The sequence below is a fragment of the Hemitrygon akajei genome, chromosome 16 (assembly GCF_048418815.1).
Source record: "Hemitrygon akajei chromosome 16, sHemAka1.3, whole genome shotgun sequence".
NCBI lineage: Eukaryota > Metazoa > Chordata > Chondrichthyes > Myliobatiformes > Dasyatidae > Hemitrygon > Hemitrygon akajei.
In genome coordinates this window covers 56,852,180-56,876,417 of record NC_133139.1, presented here as the reverse complement: position 1 = coordinate 56,876,417, position 24,238 = coordinate 56,852,180, and the positions used below count along the sequence as shown (strand labels likewise).

Below are 24,238 nucleotides of genomic sequence, written 5' to 3'. Positions count from 1 at the left end.
GCCCTCTGCCTTCTGCAGGCAAGCCAATTCTGAATTCACCTGGCCAAACTTCCCTGGATCCCATGCCTTCTGACTTTCTGAATAAGCCTACCGTGTGGAACCTTGTCAAATGCCTTACTAAAATCCATGTAGATCACATCCACTGCACTACCCTCATCTATATGCCTGGTCACCGCTTCAAAGAACTCTATCAGGCTTGTTAGGCATGATCTGCCCTTCACAAAGCCATGTTGACTGTCCCTGATTAGACCATGATTCTCTAAATACCCATAGATCCTGTCTCTAAGAATCTTTTCCACCAGCTTTCCCACCACAGGCGTAAGGCTCGCTGGTCTATAATTACCTGGACTATCCCTACTACCTTTTTTGAATAAGGGGACAACACTCGCCTCCCTCTAATCCTCCGGTACCATTTCCGTGGACAACAAGGACATAAAGATCCTAGCCAGAGGTTCAGCAATCTCTTCCCGCACCTTGTGGAGCAGCCTAGGGAATATTCCATCAGGCCCCGGGGACTTATCCGTCCTAATGTATTTTAACAACTCCAACACCTCTTCTCCCTTAATATCAACATGCTCCAGAATATCAACCTCACTCATATTGTCCTCACCGTCATCAAGTTCCCTCTCAGTGGTGAATACCAAAGAGAAGTATTCATTGAGGACCTTGCTCACTTCCACAGCCTCCAGGCACATCTTCCCACTTTTATCTCTAATCGGTCCTACCTTCACTCCTGTCATCCTTTTGTTCTTCACATAATTGAAGAATGCCTGGGGGTTTTCCTTTACCCTACTCGCCAAGGCCTTCTCATGCTCCCTTCTTGCTCTTCTCAGCCCCTTCTTTAGCTCCTTTCTTGCTACCCTATATTCCTCAATAAACCCATCTGATCTCTGCTTCCTAAATCTCATGTATGCTGCCTTCTTCCACCTGACTAGATTTTCCACTTCACTTGTCACCCATGGTTCCTTCACCCTACCATTCTTTATCTTCCTCACTGGGACAAATTTATCCCTAACATCCTGCAAGAGATCCTTAAACATCGACCACATGTCCACAGTACATTTCCCTGCAAAAACATCATCCCAATTCACACCCGCAAGTTCTAGCCTTATAGCCTCATAATTTGCCCTTCCCCAATTCAAAATTTTCCTGTCCTCTCTGATTCTATCCTTTTCCATGATAATGCTAAAGGCCAGGGAGCAGTGATCACTGTCCCCCAGATGCTCATCCACTGACAGATATGTGACCTGACCCGGTTTGTTACCTAATACTAGATCGAGTATGGCATTGCCCCGAGTCGGCCTGTGAATATACTGTGACAGGAATCCATCCTGGACACACTTAACAAACTCTGCCCCATCTAAACCCTTGTTTAACATTTAACATTGTGATAAAGGGAGTGATGAGAACTATGAGAAGAATTTCCAATTAAAACATGGGATAATGGAGAAAAATATGTTCTGTTATTTCTATTGATTGTGCCATACACTAACATTGACTTTTAGAGGAACAGAACTACAGAAACAGAGTTCAATGCATATCTGTTAATATACTGCATATTTAAGACAAAGGACACATTTCTATCGTTTTATTTTATTACTAATTTCTAAGAAGTGTGGAATTCATTTGATTACTTTTATAAAATGAACTGATTACCACTCCACAGCACACTGACAATGAGATCCCACGAGCAGCAACTGGAAGAATTACTCTTTGAGGCATTTTGACATTCCTACCCAGGGAAAGACCATTAGTCCAAAGCCTACAACACTTTCCATTTCATTGCCATACTCTAACAGTTTTGTTAAGTGATGGTTGTGAACTGTATATTAGAAACCAATTGGGGGGGGCGGAACCGATGGCTAAAGCAAAGCTTCAGAACAAAGACTCCTACATTACCATAATACTTTGAAGAGATGTTTTTTTTTTCATTGTGACATAATTTCTGGGCAGCAGCAAGTGTATAATTTTCCATGCTTTCCAAGAAGTTGGAAATTAACTTGTAGAATTCCGTTGAATTTGTCTTGTGGGACTTTGAAAAGTTCATGAAAAAATCGTCAGCAAATGGACTGATATCCTGTTGGGACAGAAAATAGTGCCCTTTTAACCACATTATCTATCTTTAAACATCAGTGGACATGCACTTCAAGGTCCCATTGTTCCTCTCCATCACTCAGTACCTTTTCATTTACTGCATATTTTCTTACTTTGTTGTATCTTTGTCTCTCTCCCTCCCAATGTACTGCTTCATACTCTTTTAGAGTAAATTTCATTGTTACTCTTCTGCTCAGCTGACCACCCTGCGTACATCTTCCAGAAGTTATCACCTCTTCTCCATAGCCATTTTATGGGTCATCTAAAATCTATGTTAACTTGTCTACCAATTTGTAATGATTAGTGTACGCAAAAGATCTGGTGTTTTGCAACTTTTTGCCTAGTGGCAACAACATGTGTATACTGATTAACTTCTTCAATAAAAACAGTATAAATAAGCCAGCTCTAAAATCTACAGACAGATCATTGCAAACTCCACATTGTCAACACCGTCCACATCAGAAACTGGTAAAGGAAATGTGATTGTGTACTATGATGAAATGTACTTAATATGCCAACAAGATAGAGGGTGACAACCTTTTGTGCATAAGTTTAAATTCCTCTATGCATTAAGTAGTAAGAGATACGCACACGCACGCACGCACGCACGCACGCACGCACACACACACACACACACACACACACACACACACACACACACACACACACACACACACACACACACACACACACACACACACACACACACACACACACACACACACACACACACACACACACACCTATCTCAGAGGGAACATTGTTGCCCACCATCTTTTGCTAAAAATAATTTGTATATCATAAAAATCTCAAAACTGGATACTGATCCTGTGGAACCTACTGGTTACAGTTTTGCAGTCCTAAACTTGCCTCTCAAACATTTCTTTTTGCTATATTTTGTACTTACCTGCTACATTATCTTTGTCAAAAAACTTGTAGAGTCCAAGTATACTACATCAAACGCACTACCCTTATCAACAGTTCATCTTACCTCCTCCAGAAATCAGAGAATACCTTACCTCACCTCAACAAATACAAGCTGATGGAGTCTGAATATTCTTTTTCACTAAATGAAAGGTTAAGTCATTCAATATTTTGATCATCACTGAAGGTAAACTAATTGGCCTGCAAATAAAGGTCCTGAAACTGATGCAGGAGTTGTTTACTGTAGAGCATCTATTCATCGTAAACCTGCTCAGGATAGGTTTTGGAAAATCAGATAAGAAAATTAATTAAAACCTGTCACCACAACTGTGCTTACAAATTAAGGCATAGTTTACTTCTAAATAAGCTCTTACCTGAAGTGATGAACTGTGGAGATGTGAATCTGTTAAAAGTAAAAGAAGTGGATGAACCAGCAAATAAGGGAAATTAGATTAGAAAGCCTAATGCTACTAATGTGCTATACCAGCAAAAATGTTGAATTTGCCAGCATTCACAGAGGATATCAAACCATGTCCTCCCTGATCATCTTATGCTGCCATAAAGCTTTATTTGAAAGTGAGAGTTCATACCTCACAGCACCAGTGATCCGGTTTGGATCCTAACCTCTGGTGCTTTCTCTGTGCAATTTACATTTCCTCCTATATGTCTGTGCATTTCCTCTGGATGCTCCCACGTGGTTGGTTAAATTCCTCCCAATGTGTAGCTGAGTTGTAGAATGTTCGAGGAGGGGAGTGGGGAGCTAATAGGAATACAGGAAGAATTTAGTGGGTGAGGGTAGGGTTAGAGTAAAAAATAGGTGCTTGATGGTCAGGCTGTATTAATGTCAAATATAGAACAGGGCAGCACAGTATCTGCACAGTTGAATTCAGATCAGCGCAGGAAGCCTTACACAGGTCAGGAGCGTGAAATTTAAATAAAGGAGCTTTTGCAAGACTTCGGCAGTGCAGTTGCAGTCAAATCAGTGCAGGAAGCCTTATGCATTAACAAAGGCAAATAAAAATAAGGCAGAGCCAAGCATAGTGGCCATTGTGTGAATGGGCCAGTGTTAGAGTAGGGATGCTCATCAGGCTTGGACAAGGTAAGTATCTGGTAAGTTTCTTCATCCATGAGTACATTGTTAGAGCAGTGAGAATAGCTCTAGAATAGCAAAATCAAAAAGGGTGTTGGATGCAGGATTGAAGGTTTTAGTGGTACAGTTAGAGATTGGCAAGTATGATGTCATGGGCATCATTGAGTCACGGCTGAAACAAGATCATAGTTGGGAGTTTAACATTGTATCAAAAGGACAGGCAGGTAGGCAGAGGAGGTGGTGTGACTCTGTTGGTTAAAAATATATTCAAATCCTTAGAAAGAGGTGACACAGGATCAGAAGATACAGATTATTTGTGGGTAGAGTTAAGAAACTGCAAGAGTAAAAAGAACCAGATCGGATTTATGTACAGCCCACCAAGCATTAGCTAGGATGTGGGATATAAATTACAATGGGAGATGGAAAAGGCTTGGCAGGAGGCAATGTTACAATAGTCATGGGGGATTTCAATACGCAGGTAGATAGGGAAAATTAGATTGGTGCTGGATCCTAAGAGAGAGAATGCATACAAGATGGCTTTTCAGAGCAGCTTATAGTTGAATCCACCAGGGGATCAGCTATTATGGATTGGGTGCTTTCATCAGTCTGCACTGTGGAAGACACGATCAGAATGCTGGAAACATAGAAACATAGAAAACCTACAGCACAATACACGCTCTTTGGCCCACAAAGTTGCACTGAACATGTCCCTACATTAGAAATTACTAGGCTTACCTATAGCCCTCTATTTTTCTAAGCTCCATGTACCTATCCAAAAGTCTCTTAAAACACCCTATCGTATCCGCCTCCACTACCATTGCTGGCAGCCTGTTCCACGCACTCACCACTCTCTGAGTAAAAAACTTACCCCTGACATCTCTGTACCTACTCCCCAGCATCTTAAACCTGTGTCCTCTTGTGGCAACAATTTCAGCCCTGGGAAAAAGCCTCCGTCTATCCACACAATCAATGCCTCTCATCTTCTTATACACCTCTATCAGGTCACCTCTCATCCTACATCACTCCAAGGAGAAAAGGCCGTGTTCACTCAACCTATTCTCATAAGTTATGCTCCCCAATCCAGGCAACATCCTTGTAAATATCCTCTGCACCCTTTCTATGGCTTCCACAACATTCCCGTAGTGAGGCAACCAGAACTGAGCGCGGTACTCCAAGAGGGGTCTGACCAGGGTCCTATATAGCTGCAACATTACCTTTCGGCTCCTAAATTCAATTACACGATAGATAAAGGCCAATACACCGTACACCTTCTTAACTACAGAGTTAACCTGCACAGCTGCTTTGAGTGTCCTATGGACTCGGACCCCAAGATCCCTCTGATCCTCCACTCTGCCAAGAGTCTTACCATTAATACTATATTCTGCCATCATATTTGACCTACCAAAATGAACCACTTCACACTTAACTGGGTTGAACTCCATCTCCCACTTTTCTCAGCCCAGTTTTGCATCCTATCAATGTCCCACTATAACCTCTGACAGCCCTCCAGACTATCCACAACACCTCCAACTTTTGTGTTATCAGCAAATGTACTACCCATCCCTCCACTTTGTCATCCAGGTCATTTATGAAAATCATGAAGAGTAAGGGTCCCAGAACAGATCCCTGATGCACTGCACTGGTGACTTACCTCCATGCAGAATATGACCCGTCTACTATCACTTTTTGCCTTCTGTGGGCAAGCCAGTGCTGGATCCACAAAGCAATGTCCTCCTTACTTTCTCAATAAGCCTTGCATGGGGTACCTTATCAAATGCCTTGCTGAAATCCATATACACTACATCTACTGCTCTTCCTTTATCAATGTGCTTAGTCACATCCTCAAAAAATTCAATCAGGCTTGTAAGGCATGACCTGCCCTTGACAAAGCCATGCTGACTATTCCTAATCATACTATACCTCTCCAAATGTTCGTAAATCCTGCCACTCAGGATCTTCTCCATCAACTTACCAACCACTGAGGTAAGACTCACTGGTCTATAATTTCCTGGGCTATCTCTACTCCCTTTCTTGAATAAAGGAACAACATCCGCAACCCTCCAATCCTCCTGAATCTCTCCCATCCCCATTAATGATGCAAAGATCATCGCCAGAGGCTCAGCAATCTCCTCCTTCACCTCCCACAGTAACCTGGGGCACATCTCATCTGGTCCTGGCGACTTATCCAACTTGATGTTTTCCAAAACCTCCAGCACATCCTCTTTCTTAATATCTACATGCTCAAGCTTTTCAGTCTGCTGCAAGCCATCACTACAATCACCAAGTTCCTTTTCCATAGTGAATACTGAAGTAAAGTATTCACTAAGTACCTCTGCTATTTCCTGTGGTTCCATACACACTTTCCCACTGTCATGCTTGATAGGTCCTATTCTTTCACGTCTTATCCTCTTGCTCTTTACATACTTGTAGAATGCCTTGGGGTTTTCCATAATCCTGCCCGCCAAGGCCTTTACATGGCTCCTTCTGTCTCTCCTAATTTCCTTCTAATCTCCTTCCTATTAGCCTTATAATCTTCTGGATCTCTAACATTACCTAGCTGTCTGAACCTTTTGTAAGCTTTTCTTTTCTTCTTGACTAGATTTATTACAGCCTTTGTACACCATAGTTCCTGTACTCTACCATAACTTGTCTCATTGGAACATACCCATGCAGAACTCCACACAAATATCCACTGAACATTTACCACATTTCTTCCGTCCTTTTCCCTGAGAACATCTGTTTCCAATTTAAGCTTCCAGTTTCCATCCTGATAGCCTCATAATTCCCCTTACTCCAATTAAACTTTTCTAACTTGTCTGTTCCTATCTCTCTCCAATGCTATTGTAAAGGGGATAGAATTATGATCACTATCTTCAAAATGCTCCCCCACTGAGAGATCTGACACCTGACCAGGTTCATTTCCCAATACCAAATCAAGTACAGCCTCTCCTCTTGTAGGCTTATCTACATATTGTGTCAAGAAACCTTCCTGAACACGCCTAACAAACCCTTTGCTCTAAGGAGATGCCAATCGATATTTGGGAAATTAAAATTTCCCATCATGACAACTCTGCTATTGTTACACCTTTCCAGTATCTGTTTCCCTATCTGCTCCTCGAATTCCCTGTTAATATTGGGCGGCCTATTAAAAAAAACCTGGAAAGTTATTGACCCCTTCCTGTTCCTAACTTCCACCCACAGAGACTCCGTGGACAATCCCTCCATGTCTTCCTCATTTTCTGCAGCCGTAACACTATCTTTGATCAACAATAAACTCCATTTAACAAATTGTGTGAATTCTAAAACCAATTGGCCGCACCAGTGATGATTTTATGTGTCATATTGGGGGGGGGGGTGACTAATTAATTTATATTTTATCTTTGTAATTAATTTAGATCACTTTGCTTTGATCTGTTTCACATTGACACGAAAGACTTTTTCTGTAAATCAGTGTCAAAAAAGCCAAATTAAATCCATTGTGATTCAATGTTATTAAACAATAAAACATGAAAACTTCCAAGGGGGTGAATAATTTTTATAGGCACTGTATGTAGCACAGAAGTAGAGGTACATGGTTCCATAAAAGTGGCACCATGAATAAACAGGATGTCATCAGTAAGTGGAATGAGTGTAGAATTTGGAATGTAACGTTGCAGTTCTACAAAACAATGGTGAGCTCACATTTGAAATAATTTATTTAATTTGGCCACTATGCTATAAGAAAGATGCTATAAAGCTGCAAAGAGTGCAGAGGAAATTTAGAAATATAGTCATGTCATTTAAGCTAATATGGTAGCAGGATGGTAGCCAGTAAGGAAGGATAAGCCAATGATTGGGTAGAAATGCAGATGCAGCAAAGAGCTGACTTGTACCACAGGACAAAATTCAAAAGAGCAAAGAATTCAGGACTGAAGATGCTGTATTCAAATGTACGTAGCAGTTGGAATAAGATGGACGAACTCATGGCGCAATTAGAGATTTGTCACGGTGACTTTGTGGGCATCACTGAGTTGTGGCTGAGGGAAAGCATTGACTCAGAGTTTAACATCAGATGATATACTTTGCATCGAAAGGACAGGCAGGAAGGCATAGACGGTTGTGTGGCTCTGGTGGTAAGAGATGAAATTGAGAAAGAGATGACACAGGGTCAGAGAATGTTGAATCTTTATGGTTTGAGTTAAGAAATTGCAAGGGTAAAAAAACCATTATGGGAATCATATATCGGCCTCCAAATAGTAGACAAGATATGGGATTAATATTGCAAAGAGAACTGGAAAAGGCATGTAATAAGGGTAATAACACAATTGTAATAGGGGATTACAGTATGCAAGGGGATTGGGAAAAATCAGGTTGGTGTCAGATCGCGTGAGGGAATTTATTGAATGCCTATGAGATAGCTTTTTAAAACAACTTGTGCTTCAGCCTACTCAGGTAAAGACTATCTTAGATTTGGTGTTGTGTAATAAACCAGATTATTAGAGAGCTTATCGCAAAGGAACCCTTAGGAGGCAGTGATCATAATATTATTGAATTCATACTGCAATTTGAGAGGAAGAAACATAGCTCACATGTATCAGTATCGCAATAGAATAAAGGGAATTACAGAGGCACAAGAAAGGACCTTGCTTAGGTGGATTGGAGGAGGATACTGGTGGGGATGACGGCAGAGCAGAGGTGGCTGAAGTTTCTGGGAATAGTTTGCAAGGCGCAGGATAGATATGTCCCACAGAGGAAGAAGTTCTCAAATGGCAGAGATAAGCACCTGTGGCTGACAAGGGTAGATAAGGACTGCATAAAAGCCAAGGAAAGAGCATATGACATAGCAAAAGTGAGTGGGACATTGGATGATTGGGAAGTTTTTAAAATCCAACAAATGGCAACGAAAAAGCTATAAGAAGGGAAAAGATGGTCCCAGAGGACTGGGAAATTGCAAATGCCACTCCACTCTTTAAGCAGGGGGAAGGCAAAAGAAAGGAAATTAAAGGTCAGTTAGCTGAACCTCAGTGGTTGGAAAAGTGTACGAGTCTATTAGAGGATGAGGTTTCCAGGTACTTGGAGACTAACGATAAAAATAGTCAAAGGCTGCAGGTTTCTGTGAAGGGAAATCTTATCTGACAAATCTGACAAATCATTTTCCAATGTTCCTTAGATTCAGGATCAGTTCCTGAGGATTGGAGAATGGCTAATGTTAACCTACTTTTTAAGAAAGGAGGGAGGGAGAAAACAGAAAACTATCGACCTGTCAGCCTGACATCGGAGGTGGGGAAGATGCTAGAGTCCATTATTAAAGATGAAATAGTGGCATATCTAGATAGCAGTGATAGGATTGGGCCGAGCTAGCATGGATTTACCAAGGGTAAATCATGCTTGACTAATCAACTGGAGTTTTTCAAGGATGTAACCAGGAAGTTAGACAAGGGAGATCCAGTGGATGTAGAGTACCTCGATTTTCAGAAGGCATTTGATAAGGTCCCACATAGGAGATTGGTGGGTAAAATCAAAGCTCATGGCATTGGGGGGAAGACATTGACATGGATAGAAAACTGGTTGGCAGATAGAAAGCAAAGGGTAGCGGTGAATGGGTGTTTCTCGAAATGGCAGGTGGTGACTAGTGGGGTGCCACAGGGCTTGGTATTGGGACCACAGCTGTTTACGATTTACGTCAACGATTTAGATGAAGGCATTGAGAATAACATCAGCAAGTTTGCTGATGATACTAAGCTGGGTGGCAGTGTGACATGTGATGAGGTTGTTAGGAGAATTCAGGGTGACTTGGATAGGCTGGGTGAGTGGGCAAATACTTGGTAGATGACGTTTAATGTGAATAAGTGTGAGGTTATCCACTTTGAGAGTAAGAACAGGAAGGCAGATTATTATCTGAAAGGTGTAAAGTTAGGAAAGGGAGAAATACAAAGAGATCTAGGAGTCCTTGTTCATCAGTCACTGAAGGTGAATGAGCAAGTGCAGCAGGCAGTGAAGAAGGCTAATGGAATGTTGGCCTTTATTACAAAGGGAATTGAGTACAAGAGCAAGGAAATCCTCTTGCATTTGTACAGAGCCCTGGTGAGACCACACCTGGAGTATTGTGTACAGTTTTGGTCTCCAGGGTTAAGGAAGGACATCCTGGCTGTAGAGGAAGTGCAGCGTAGACTCACAAGGTTAATTCCTGGGATGTCTGGACTGTCTTACGCAGAGAGGTTAGAGAGACTGGGCTTGTACACGCTGGAATTATGGAGATTGAGAGGGGATCTGATTGAAACATATAAGATTATTAAGGGATTGGACAAGATAGAGGCAGGAAATATGTTCCAGATGCTGGGAGAGTCAGTACCAGAGGGCATGGTTTGAGAATAAGGGGTAGGTCATTTAGGACAGAGTTAAGGAAAAACTTCTTCTCCCAGAGAGTTGTGGGGGTCTGGAATGCACTGCCTCAGAAGGCAGTGGAGGCCAATTCTCTGGATGCTTTCAAGAAAGAGCTAGATAGGTATCTTATGGATAGGGGAATCAAGGGATATGGGGACAAGGCAGGAACCGGGTATTGATAGTAGATGATCAGCCATGATCTCAAAATGGCGGTGCAGGCTCGAAGGGCTGAATGGTCTACTTCTGCACCTATTGTCTATTGTCTAAATCTGTTAGAGTTCTTTGTGGAAGTAACAAGCAGGGTGGACAAAGGAAAGGCAATGGATGTCATTTATTTGGATTTTCAGAAGGCGTTCGATAAGGTGCCACACATAAGGCTGCTTAACAAGATGAAATCCTATGGCATTACAGGAAAGATACTGGCATGGATAGTGGAATGGCTGACAGGCAGGAGGCAGTCAGTGGGAATAAAGGGGGCCTTTTCTGATTGGCTGCCAGTGATGAGCAGTGTTTCTAAGCAGTCAGTAGTAGGACCTTTACGTTTCACATTAGAACATAGAACATAGAACAGCACAGCAAGGCCCACAATGTTGTGCCGACCCTTAAACCCTGCCTCCCATATATCCCCCACCTTAAATTCCTCCATTGTTCGTTAATAATTTAGATAATGGAATTGATGGCTTTGTGGCAAGGTTTGTGGATTATACAAAGATAAGTGGAGGGGTAGATAGTGTTGAGGAAGCAATGCAATTGCAGCAGGACTTAGACAAATTAAAAGAATGGGCAAAAAAGTTGCAGATGTAATACAGTGTTGCGAAATGTATGATAATGCATTTTGGTAAAAGGAACAATAGTGCAGACTTTTATCTAAATGGGTAGATGGTTTAAACATCAGAGGTGCAGAGAGACTAAGGAGTCTTCATGCAAGACTCACAGAAGGTTAATTTCCAGTTTGAGTCTGTGGTAAAGAAGGAAACTGTAAAGTCGGCATTTATTTGCGATGAGTTGTCATTGGAGATAGTCCAGTGGAGGTTCGTTAGGAGGATTCTGTGAATTATGGGATTAATATGTGAGGAGCGTTTGGCAACTTTGGGCCTTTACTCACTGGAAATTAGAAGTACGTGGGGGTGGGGGATCTCATTGAAACCTTGTGGGGGTATCCAGAACTAAAGGGCACAGCCTCAAAATTTAGGGGCAAATAGAATAGAGGTAAGGAGTCAAACACGAGGAAATCTGCCTTTGCTGGAAATTCAAGCAACACACACAAAATGCTGGTGGAACACAGCAGGCCAGGCAGCATCTATAGGGAGAAGCGCTGTCGACGTTTCGGGCTGAGACCCTTCGTCAGGAGGTAAGGAGAAATTTTTTTTTTAGTCAGTAAGTTGTAAATCCGTGGAATGCTCTGCCACAGACTGCTGTGGAGGCCAAGTCCATGTGTATATTTAAGGCAGAAGTTGATAGGTTCCTGGTTGGTCAGGACATCAAAGGATATGGCAAGAAGGTAGGTGTATGGGTTTGAGTGGGATCTGGAATCAGCCATGATGGAATGGCAGAACTGCCTCAATGTCTAAATGGCCTAATTCTGCTCCTATGTCTTATGGTCTTATGGTCTTCAGGACAGAAGGACTGAATTATGGCGATAAGTAGAGATATAAATTATGGACATTGCAGTGTGGGAATATGAGGGATGATGTCATAGAGGTGTAGAACATCATCTGCAGTACAGATAGAAACAATACATATTGTCCCTGGTTTAGGGAATCAGGAACAAAAGGACATGGGTTTAGGGTGAGAGGAGAGACTGTTCAGTGAAAAAAATTCACCAGAGCTGTCAGAGGAAGTGTTGAGGCAGGTACAGTATACAGTATAGAAACAGGAACAATCACCAATTTGTGTTTTAGACAAAGTCAGCTGATATCTTAAGACATCTGTCAACTGCACAAACTGACAAACTGAAACTTGGCTAAAGGATGGCTGCCATTGGGAGTTGAATGTCCAAGGATATACACTGTATCGGAAAGATAGGTTAGTAGGCAGAGGGGATGGTGTGGCTCTTTGCATAAGAAATAATATTAACTCATTGGAAAGAGATGACATAGGTTGGAAGGTGTAGAGTCTCTAGATAGATAGATACTTTATTCATCCCCATGGGGAAATTCAACTTTTTTCCAATGTCCCATACACTTGTTGTAGCAAAACTAATTACATACAATACTTAACTCAGTAAAAAATATGATATGCATCTAAATCACTATCTCAAAAAGCATTAATAATAGCTTTTAAAAAGTTCTTAAGTCCTGGCGGTAGAATTGTAAAGCCTAATGGCATTGGGGAGTATTGACCTCTTCATCCTGTCTGAGGAGCATTGCATCGATAGTAACCTGTCGCTGAAACTGCTTCTCTGTCTCTGGATGGTGCTATGTAGAGAATGTTCAGAGTTATCCATAATTGACCGTAGCCTACTCAGTGCCCTTCGCTCAGCTACCGATGTTAAACTCTCCAGTACTTTGCCCACGACAGAGCCCGCCTTCCTTACCAGCTTATTAAGACGTGAGGCGTCCCTCTTCCTAATGCTTCCTCCCCAACACGCCACCACAAAGAAGAGGGCACTCTCCACAACTGACCTATAGAACATCTTCAGCATCTCACTACAGACATTGAATGACGCCAACCTTCTTAGGAAGTACAGTCGACTCTGTGCCTTCCTGCACAAGGCATCTGTGTTGGCAGTCCAGTCTAGCTTCTCGTCTAACTGTACTCCCAGATATTTGTAGGGACCATACTTGTATGGGTTGAGTTAAGAAATGGCAAGGGTAAAAGGTCCCTAAAGGGAGATGTATATAGGTCTCCAAACAGCAGCCGGGATGTGGATTACAAATTACAGCAGGAGATAGAAAAGGAGTATCAGAAGGGCAATATTCTAGTAACTATTGGGGATTTTAACATGAAAGTGGATTGGGAAAACCAGGCCAGTACTGGACCTCAGGACAGAGAATTTGCAGAATGTCTAAGGGATGGCTTTTTAGAACAGCTTGTTGTTGAGCCCACTAGGGGATCAGTTGTGCTGGACTGGGCGTTGTGCAATGATCTGGAGTTGATAAGAGAGCTTAAGGTTAAGGAACACTTAGGGAACAGTGATCACAATACGATTGAGTTCACTTTAAAATTTGAGAAGGAGAAACTAAAATCCAATGTGTTGGTATTTCAGTGGAATAAAGGAAATTACAATGGCATGAGAGGGGAACTGGCAAAGGTTGACTAGAAGGGACATTAGCATGAAGCACAGCAAAGCAACAATGGCTGGAGTTTCTGTGAAAAATGAGGCAAGTGCATGACAGATATATCCCAAATAAGAAGAAATTTTCGAATGGAAGAAGTACACTACTATGACTGACAAGCGAAGTCAGAGCCAAAGTAAGAGCAAATGAGAGGCCATACAAGGAATCCAAAACTAGTGGGAAGATAGAGGATTGGGAAGCTTTTAAAAACTTGCAGAAGGAAACTAAGAAGGTCATTAGGAAGGAAAAGATGAATTATGGAAGGAAGCTGGTGACTAATATCAAAGAAGATACTAAAAGCTTTTTTAAGTATATAAAAGATAAAAGAGAGCTTGGTAGGACCTCGAGGGTGGTAATCTCAGGTTTGCTACCTGTGCCATGTGCCAGTGAGGGTAAGCATAGGATGCTCTGGAGGATGAACACGTGGCTGAGGAACTGATGTACAGGGCAGGGTTTCAGATTTCAGGATCATTGGGACCTCTTCCAGGGCATGTGGGACCTGTACAAGAGAGACGGGTTACACCTGAACTACAGGGGGGCCAATATCCTCGCAGGGAGGTTTGTTAGTGCTATTGGGGGGGGGGGGTTTAAACTAGATTTGCAGGGGAATAGGAACCAGAGTAGATAGTGGAGAAAGGTAAAAATAAATGATGTGAAAGTTTCATGTGAAGTCACAAACAGTTGTGTGTGGTGGTAATAATCTTCTAAGGTGTGTCTATTTCAATGCAAGGAGTATTGTGGGGAAGGCTGATGAGCTGAGGGCATGGATTGACACGTGGAATTATGACATCGTAGCCATTAGTGAAACTTGGCTACAGCAGGGGCAGGACTGGCAGCTTAATGTTCAAGGGTTCTGATGTTTTAGATGTGATAGAGGCAGAGGGATGAAGGGTGGGGGGGGGGGGTGGCATTGCTAGTCAGGGAAAATGTTACAGCAGTGCTCAGGCAGGACAGATTAGAACGCTTGTCTACCGAGGCCATATGGGTGGAGCTGAGAAACAGGAAAGGTATGACCACAATAAAGGGGTTGTATCATGGACCACCCAATAGTCAGTGAAAAGTGGAGGAGCAAATCTGCAGAGAGATAGCAGACAACTGCAGGAAACATAAAGTTGTGATAGTAGAGGATTTTAATTTTAATTTTCCATTGTTTGGGACTCCCATACTGTTAAAGGTCTAGCTGGGTTAGAGTTTGTAAAATGTGTTCAGGAAAGTTTTCTAAATCAATATATAGAGGTACTGACTAGAAAGGATGCAATATTAGATCTTCTATTAGGAAATGAGTTAGGACAGGTTATGGAAGTGTGTGTAGTTTCCAGTGATTATAACACCATTAGTTTCAACTTGATCATGGATAAAGAAAGATCTGGTCCTCGGGTTGAGGTTCTAAACTGGAAAAAGGACAAATTTGAAGAAATGAGAAAGGATCTAAAAAGCGTGGATTGGGACAGGTTGTTCTCTGGCAAGGATGTCATTGGTAAGTGGGAGGCCTTCAAATGAGAAATTTTGAGAGTGCAGAGTTTGTACGTTCCTGTCAGGATTAAAGGCAAAGTGAATAAGAATAAGGAACCTTGGTTCTCTAGGGATATTGGAACTCTGATAAAGTAGAAGAGAGAGATGTATGACATGTATAGGAAACAGGGAGCAAATAAGGTACTTGAGGAGTATAAAAGTGCAAAAAAAACTTAAGAAAGAAACCAGGACGGCTAAAAGAAGACATGAGGTAGCTTTGGCAGTCAAGCTGAAAGATAATCCAAAGAGCTTCTACAGGTAAATTAAGAGCAAAAGGTTAGTAAGGGATACAATTGGTCCTCTTGAAGATCAGAGTGGTCGTCTATGTATGAAACCAAAAGAAATGGGGGAGATCTTAAATGGTTTTCTTGCATCTGTATTTACTAAGGAAACTGGCATGGAGTCAATGGAAATAAGGCAAACAAGTAGTGAGGTCATGGAACTTATACAGATTGAAACGGAGGAGGTGCTTGCTATCTTGAGGCAAATCCAGAGTAGATAAATCCCCAGGACCTGACAGGGTATTCCCTCGGACCTTGAAGGAGACCAGCGTTGAAATTGCATGGGGCCCAGGCAGATACACTTAAAATGTTGGTATCTATGGGTGAGGTGCCGGAGGATTGGAGGATAGCTCATATTGTTCTGTTGTTTAAAAAAGGCTCTAAAAATAATCCGGGAAATTATAGATTGACATTGTCAAATTAATGTCAAATTAAGTTTGACATTGGTAGTAGGTAAATTATTGGAAGGAGTACTAAGAGATAGGATCTACAAGTATTTAGATAGACAGGAACTTATTAGGGAGAGTCAACACGGCTTTGTGCATGGTAGGTCATGTTTAACAAATCTATTAGAGTTTGTCGAGGAGGTTATAAGGAAAGTGGATGAAATGAAGGTAGTGGATGTTGTCTACATGGACTTCAGTAAGGCCTTTGACAAGGTCCCACATGGGAGGTTAATTAGGAAGATTCAGTAGCTAGGTATACATGGTGAGGTAGTAAATTGGATTAGACATTGGCTCAATGGGAGAAGCCAGAGAGTGGTAGTGGAGGATTGCTTCTCTGAGTGGAGGCCTATGCTAGTGGTGTGTCACAGGGATCAGTGCTGGGTCCATTGTTATTTGTTATCTATATCAATAATCTGGATGATAATGTGGTGAATTGGATCAGCAAATTTGTTGATGATACAAAGATTGAAGGTGTAGTGGACAGTGAAGAAGATTTTCAAAACTTGCAGAGGGATCTGGACCAACTGGAAAAATGGGGTGAAAAATGGCAGGTGGAGTTTAATACAGACAAGTGTGAGGTATTGCACTTTGGAAGGAAAACCAAGGTAGAACATACAAAGTAAATGGTAGGGCACTGAGGAGTGCAGTAGGATGGAGGGATCTAGGAATACAGATATAAAATTCCCTAAAAGTGGCGTCACAGGTAGATAGGGTAGTAAAGAGAGCTTTTGGTACATTGGCCTTTATTAATCGAAGTATTGAGTATAAGAGTTGGAATGTTATGATGAGGTTGTACAAGGCATTGGTGAGGCCGAATTTGGATACTCAATACTTGTGTGCAGTTTTAGTCACCGAATTACAGGAAGGATATTAATAAGGTTGAAAGAGTGCAGAGAAGGTTTACAAGGATGTTGCCGGGACTTGAGAAACTGAGTTACCAAGAAAGGTTGAATAGGTTTGGACTTTATTCCCTGGAGTGTAGAAGAATGAGGGGAGACTTGATAGAGGTATATAAAATTATGATGCGTATAGATTGAGTGAATGCAAGCAGGCTTTTTCCACTGAGGCTAGGGGAGAAAAAAACAAGAGGACATGGGTTAAAGGTGAAGGGGGAAAAGTTTAAAGGGAACATTGGGGGAGCTTCTTCACACAGAGAGTGGTGGGAGTGTGGAATGAGCTGCCAGTTGTAGATGTGGGCTCTCTTTTAACATTTAAGTAAAACTTGGACAGGTACATGGATGAGAGGTGTATGGAACGATATGGGCCAGGTGCAGGTCAGTGGGACTAGGCAGAAAAATGGTTCAGCACAGCCAAGAAGGGCCAAAAGGCCTGTTTCTGTGCTGTAATGTTCTATGGTTCTATGGTTGATTTTTGAGGGTAGATATAGCATCAATAAAAAATGATGATGGAGATATTGTAATAAGAGACACAGAGATGGCAGAGGAACTGAAGACATCTGCAGTATACCAGACATTCAACAGTGTCAGGGAAGTGCAGTATGTGCAGTGAAAATTATGACTGAGAAGGTGCTCAAGAAGTTTAATGGTCTGAGGGTGGATAAATCTCCTGGACCTGATCAAATGCACCTTCAGGTTCTGAATGAAGTAGCTGGAGAGTTTGCTGAGGCATGAACAATGATCTTTCAAGAACTGATAGATTCTGACATTGTACCAGTTGACTGGAAAATTGCAAATGTTACTCTCTGTTTAGGAAGGGTGGAAGGCAGCAGAAAGGAAACTATAGACCTTTTACCCTGGCATCAATGGTTGGGAAGTTGTTGGAATCAATTGTTAGGCATGAGATTCTGGAATATCGGGAAGCACATGACAAGATAGGCCAAAGTCAGCATGGTTTCCTGAAAGAAAATCCTGCCTGACAAACCTACTGCAATTTTTCGAGGAAATTACAAGCAAGGTAGACAAAGCACTTGCAGAAGATGTGCTGTGGTTGGATTTTGAGAAGGCCTTTGACAAGGTGCCACACATGAGGCTGCTTAGCAAAATAAGAGCCCATGGAATTACAGGGGAGATACTAGCATGGGTGGAACATTGGCTGATCAACAGAAAACAGAGAGTGGGAATAAAAGGATCCCACTCTGGCTGGCTGCTGGTTACCAATAGAGTTCTGTAGGGGTCGGTGTTGGAACCACTGCTTTTTACGATATATCTCAGTGATTTGGACTATGGGATTAATGGATTTGTGGCTAAATTTGCCGATGATACAAAGATAGATGGAGGAGCAGGTAGTGTAGAGGAAACAGAGAGCCTGCAGAGAGACTAAGATAGTTTAGGGGAATGGGCAAAGAAGTGGCAAATGAAATGTTGGAAAGTATATGGTCATGCACTTTGATGGAAGTAATAAACGGGCAGACTAATATTTAGATGGGGAGAAAATTCAAAATGCAGAGATACAAAGGGACTTGGGAGTCCTTGTGCAGGACAATTCTAGTTTGAGTCAGTGATGTAGAAGATGAATGCAATGTTGGCATTCATTTCTAGAGGTATAGAATATAAGTGCGGGTGTATGATGTTGAGGCTGTATAAGGCACTCATGAGACCACATTGGGCTCCTTATTTTAGAAAGGATATACTGACATTGGAGAGGGTTCAGAGAAGATTTACAAGAATGATTCCAGGAATGAAAGGGTATGAGGAACGTCTGGCAGCATTTGGGCTATATTCCCCGGAGTTCAGGAGAATGAGGGGGGATATCATAGAAACATTCCAAATGTTAAAAGGCCTGAACAGATGAGCTATGGCAAAGTTATTTTCCATGGTAGGGGAACCTAAGACAAAAGGGCACAACTTCAGGATTGAAGGACGTCCATTTAAAATAGAGATCCAGAGAAATTACTTTAGTCAGAGGGTGATAAATCTGTGGAATTTTAGCCATAAGTGGTTTTGGAGGCCAAGTCATTGGGTTGATTTAAGGCAGAGACAGATAGATTCTTGATTAACCAGGAAACAAAGGGTATGGAGAGATGGCAGTGGAGTGGGAATGACTGGAAGAATTGGATCAGCCCATGATTGAATGGCGGAGCAGACTCAATGAGCCGAATGGCCTACTTCTGCTCTTATATCTTATGGTTTTATAGTCCTATGGACTCTGGCATTGGCTGAATTATGATTTATTTCAATGCATATTTGAGATTGAATAATTCAAACCCTTAAACATTGCTCAAACAATAATTCACACATCATTTCATTACTCCCACTCAGTCCCTGTTCAGCCTCAAAAGGTGTGTAAATTGTTTAGTTAACAATTTTGATTCAACAAATGCTCTGACAGTAAGTGCAGTTATTTATGAACAAGAGCAAATTTAATTGTTTACTAGAAGAAAGGTGAATGCTTTGAATGTGCAATCTTAACACAGAAGTCTTTACCTTGGCTCTGAGTTTTTTTTTCTTCAGAGGTTGGAACAAATCCAGTCTTATTGCTGCAGCTAAAGTTTCCGGGATTGTTGATGCATGTTACATTTGGACCACAAATGTCTGGGTTATCGTCACACTCATTGATATCTGGAATAGAAAAGCAATCTTAAAATAGGACACAAAATCTTCATGTACTGATGACACGCTTTATTCTCTCCTGGACCTGAATTCCCATGACATTTGTTGACATGTAATGCACAATATTTAGAGCGGTGACACTCAGAGACTGAAAAAAACATCAGAGCTCTAAGCAACAGATGTAGTGGGAGGCAATTCCAACAAAAGATACAGTGCTGAATGTAGGACTAATGTGGTCACTTCCATCAGGAGCCATTCAAACTCCACCTCTCATCCAAGTTTTCATTTTCCTAGATTAGCCAGACCTGAAGAGCCAGTCAGGAGCTTTCTGAATGCAAAGAAGATAAAATTTCCTGGGCTAATTAATAGCTCGTAATATTTTTTCCACATGAATCTTAAATATTGATAAACTCCGATAATGGAAAGTCAACTCACCTTTCACTGAGAGAGAACTGTTATTGTTGAATACATCACCAGCATGATACTAGCACAGGACTGATTAAGAATAGTCAACATGGCTTTGTGCAATGGTAGGTCATGTCTAATCAAACTTAGGGAGATTTTTTAAGGATGTTACCAGGAAAGTTGATGAAAGCAAGGCAGTGGAAGTTGTCCACATGGACTTTACTAAGGCCTTTGACAAAGTCCAATGGGAGATTGGTCAAGAAGGCTCAGTTGCTTGTCATTCAGAATGAGGTAGTAAATTGGAATAGACATAGGCTTTGTGGTAGAAGCCAGAGAATGGTAGTAGATGGTTGCCTCTCTGACTGGAGGCTTGTAATTAGTTGCGTGCCTCAGGGATCAGTGCTGGGTCCATTGATGTTTGTTATATATATCAACGGTCTGGATGTAGTAAAATGGATCAGCAAATTTGCAGATGACACCAAGGATGGGACGTAGTGCACAACAAGGAAAGCTATCATAGCTTGCAGCGGGATCTGTACCGGCAAGGAAAATGGGCTGAAAATTGGTGGATGGAATTTAATGTAGACAAGTTTACCAAGGTACTACACTTTGGCAGGACAAACCGGGGAGGATTTACACAGTGAGCAGGTTGGGCACTGAGGAACACTGCAGAACAGAGGGATCTAAACAGATTAACAGCTCAACAAGGACTAGATGGGCTGAAGGACCTTTTTCTGTGCTGTAGTGACCTGTGACTTCAGGTCATCAGAAACTTGTTGTTATCACAATCAGATTGGCATGATCATGGCATCACTGGAGCTCCTAGCATAACCTCCACCTCAGGCATGGCACGTGACTGATATTTCTCTCTGCCAAATTTTAGAACTTAACACAGACTCATCATAGGCTCTTCAGTTTTTCACCTAGCACACTGCCTTTCCAGTTTCTTCTCAGTAGTGCTGATTCCAATATGATAATCTACCCAGAAATGGTGAAGAGTATTCACTTTAAGGAGAAATTAGTAAATGAAATGTTATTTGAAGGTCTCCTTACAGTGAAATGTGTCGATGACGTGTTTACCTCCTTTTAGCTTTTCGCCGAGTGGGTGCTGGAAAGTTGGATCATAACTTAAAGCAATTTAACTGAACTAGTCATGTAAAAGTGATCCAGGACACCAGATTCTGATGTGGCCACTACTATTCCAGCCCAATCAACTTGCAAATTCCTTCACACAAATATTTGGTGGACAGTGACTCAACTGGAAAAACTATCCCACACATGACCCAAGCAATACTTTGACATCATGGATGTATTAGAGTCTTCCATTGTAATCTAGGGCAGTGGTCCCTAACCACCAGGCTGCAAAGCATGTGCTACTGGGCCGCAAGGAAACGATATGATTTGGCGGTATGAAGCAATATGAGAAGCTCCACGGCCCAGTGGTTGGGGACCACCGATCTAGGGCAATTCCTGCCCCACTCAATGACAAACTCACAAGAGAGTGTGGTGCAGTTCTATAAAAGTGACTTGGAATTCCTCAAATAATTATTTCAAATTTCATGAACCTCTTGGCACCAGGTGAAACATGGGAAAAGAATGTTCCTCCTGTGTACCACCTCCTGCTTTCCTTTATTGACAAAACTGTCTCATTTTAACTGTGAACATCCAGTCCCTATACACTTCCATCCCCCATCAGGAGGGCCTTAAAACTCTTCAAATCTTTCCAGACAACAGAGTTGACCAGTTCCCCTCAACCACCACTCTGCTCTGTTTGGCAGAATTAGTCCTACATAGAAACATAGAAAACGTACAACACAATACAGGCCCTTCAGTCCACAATGCTATGAGGAACATTTACTCACTTAGAAATATACCTAAAACTTACCCCTGACATCATATGGATAGTCAGAGGCTTTTTCCCAGGGCTGAAATGGCTAGAATGAGAGGGCATAGCTTTAAAGTGCTTAGAAGTAGGTGCAGAGGAGATGTCAAGGGTAAGTTTTTTATGCAGAGAGTGGTGAGTGCATGGAATGGGCAGCCAGCAATGTTGGTGGAGGCAGATATGGTAGGATCTTTTAAGCAACACCTGGATAGGAACATGGGGCTTAGAAAATTAGAGGGCTATGGGTAACCTTAGGTGATTTCTAAAGTAAGGACGTGTTTGGCACAGCTTTGTAGGCCGAAGGGCCTGTATTGTGCTGCAGGTTTTTTATGTTTTTATCTCCTCTGTACCTACTTCCAATTACCTTAAAACTGTGCCCTGGCATGTTAGCCATTTCAGCCCTGGGAAAAAGCCTCTGATTATCCACAAGATCAATGCCTCTCATCATTTTGTACCCCTCTATCAGGTCACCTCTCATCCTCTGCCGCTCCAAGGAGAAAAGGCTGAGTTCACTCAAGCTGTTCTCATAAGGTATGCTCCCCAATCCAGGCAACATCCTTCTAAATCTCCTCTGCACCCTTTCTATAGTTTCCAGATGCTTCCTGTAGTGAGGTGACCAGAACTGAGCACAGTTCTACAACTGGGGCCTGACTAGAGTCCTATATAGCTGTAACATTACCTCTCGGCTCTTAAACTCAATCCCACGGTTGATGAAGGCCAATGCACCATATGGCTCCTTAACCACACAGTCAACTTGCGCAGCAGCTTTGAGTGTCCTATGGACTCGGACCCCAAGATTTCTCTGATCCTCCACACTGCCAAGAGTCTTACCATTAATACTATATTCTGCCATCATATTTGACCTACCAAAATGAACCACCTCACACTTATCTGGGTTGAACCCCATCTGCCACTTCTCAGCCCAGTTTTGCATCCTATTGATGTTCTGCTGCAACCTCTGACAGCCCTCCACAGTATCCACAACACCCCAAACCTTTGTGCATCAGCAAATTTACTAACCCATCCCTCCACTTCTTCATCCAGGTCATTTATAAAAAGCACGAAGAGAAGGGTTCCCAGAACAGATCCCTGAAGCACACTACTGGTCAACGACCTCCATGCAGAATAAGACCTATCTACAACCACTCTTAAACATCCAAGATGGTGGTGCGACGCAGTTTGCAGCGGCCACTTCAGACTTGATATCTGTTATTTGTCAAGCAGGGTGCTGTGCACAATCCTAATCTGATGAAAAACAGATGTGGGAGCACAGAGGAACATCTGGAAATCTCCAGGAAGGCCTTCTTCGCTGCTGCTGTTGTGAGGTCTGGGTCTCTGCTGGGAAGTACAGGCCCCCAGTCCTCGGGGTTACGTTGCCAGTGGCCGGTGGCGGGGGCATTGTAGTGCGCTCAGCAGAGGATGGTGCTCAGAGAGACTGTGCCGGAGGGGATGGTCGGAGGCTCGGAGGTTCGACAGACTCAGAGTCTGTGTGTGCAAGGCTGGGTCCAGTGGCGCTTTCATTGTGTGCTGCATCTGCGAGGCTGAGTCGGGCGGCGCCATGGAAGTCCATAGTGGGGGTATTCCCTTCTGCCGCCTGCATGGAATGACTTGTGGAAATTGTACTGTGGTTTCTTTCGAACTTATAGTCTTTTAACATCTTTGGACTATTTTTACTGTGTTCATGGTCTGTTTTTTTTTATCAATTATGGTATTGTTTGCACTGTTGTAACTATATGTTGTAACTATGTGGTTTTGTGTAGATCTTGTAGCTTTAGTTTTTGGTTTGTTGGGTGGTAGAGTTGGTCTCCTGACTTGGTGTGTCTGGGTAGTCTTGTTTTGTCTGGTGTCAATGTTTTTGTCTGACTATTCCTAATCATATTATGCCTCTCCAAATCTTCATAAATCCTGCTTCTCAGAATCTTTCCCATCAACTTACCAACCACTGAAGTAAGACCCACTGTTCTATAATTTCCTGGGCTATCTCTACTCCCTTTCTTGAATAAGGGAACAACATCTGCAACCCTTCAATCCTCCAGAACCTCCCCCATCCCCATTGATGATGCAAAATCATTGCCAGAAGCTCAGCAATCTCCTCCCTTGCTTCTCACAGTAGCCTGGGGTACATCTTGTCCAGTCTTGGTGACTTATCCAACTTGATGCTTTCCAAAAATTCCAGCACATCCTCTTTCTTAATGTCTACATGCTCAAGTTTTTCAATCTGCTGTAAGTCATCCCTACAATCTCCAAGATCCTTTTCTGCAGTAAATACTGAAGCAAAGTACTCATTAAGTACCTCTGCTATCTCCTCTGGTTCCATACACACTTTTCCACTGTCACACTTGATTGGTCCTATTCTCTCATGTCTTATCCTCTTGCTCTTCACATACTTGTAGAATTCCTTGGGGTTTTCCTTAATCCTGCTCACCAAGACCTTATCATGGCCCCTTCTCGCTC

General features: G+C 42.3%; 1 protein-coding gene across 2 annotated transcripts in view; it reads right to left on the bottom strand.

Annotated features, from left to right (window-relative positions):
* LOC140740067 (adhesion G protein-coupled receptor E5-like) overlaps positions 1-24,238 on the bottom strand; it is a 111,550-nt gene that overhangs the window by 49,459 nt on the left and 37,853 nt on the right. For both annotated transcript variants that reach the window (XM_073068927.1, XM_073068928.1), the window contains exons 4-6: positions 19,372-19,506; positions 3,393-3,421; positions 1,900-2,077 (exon numbers count right to left, since the gene is read on the bottom strand). In XM_073068927.1, the coding sequence (XP_072925028.1) occupies positions 1,900-2,077; positions 3,393-3,421; positions 19,372-19,506 (342 nt within the window). The remainder of the gene's footprint in view (positions 1-1,899; positions 2,078-3,392; positions 3,422-19,371; positions 19,507-24,238) is intronic.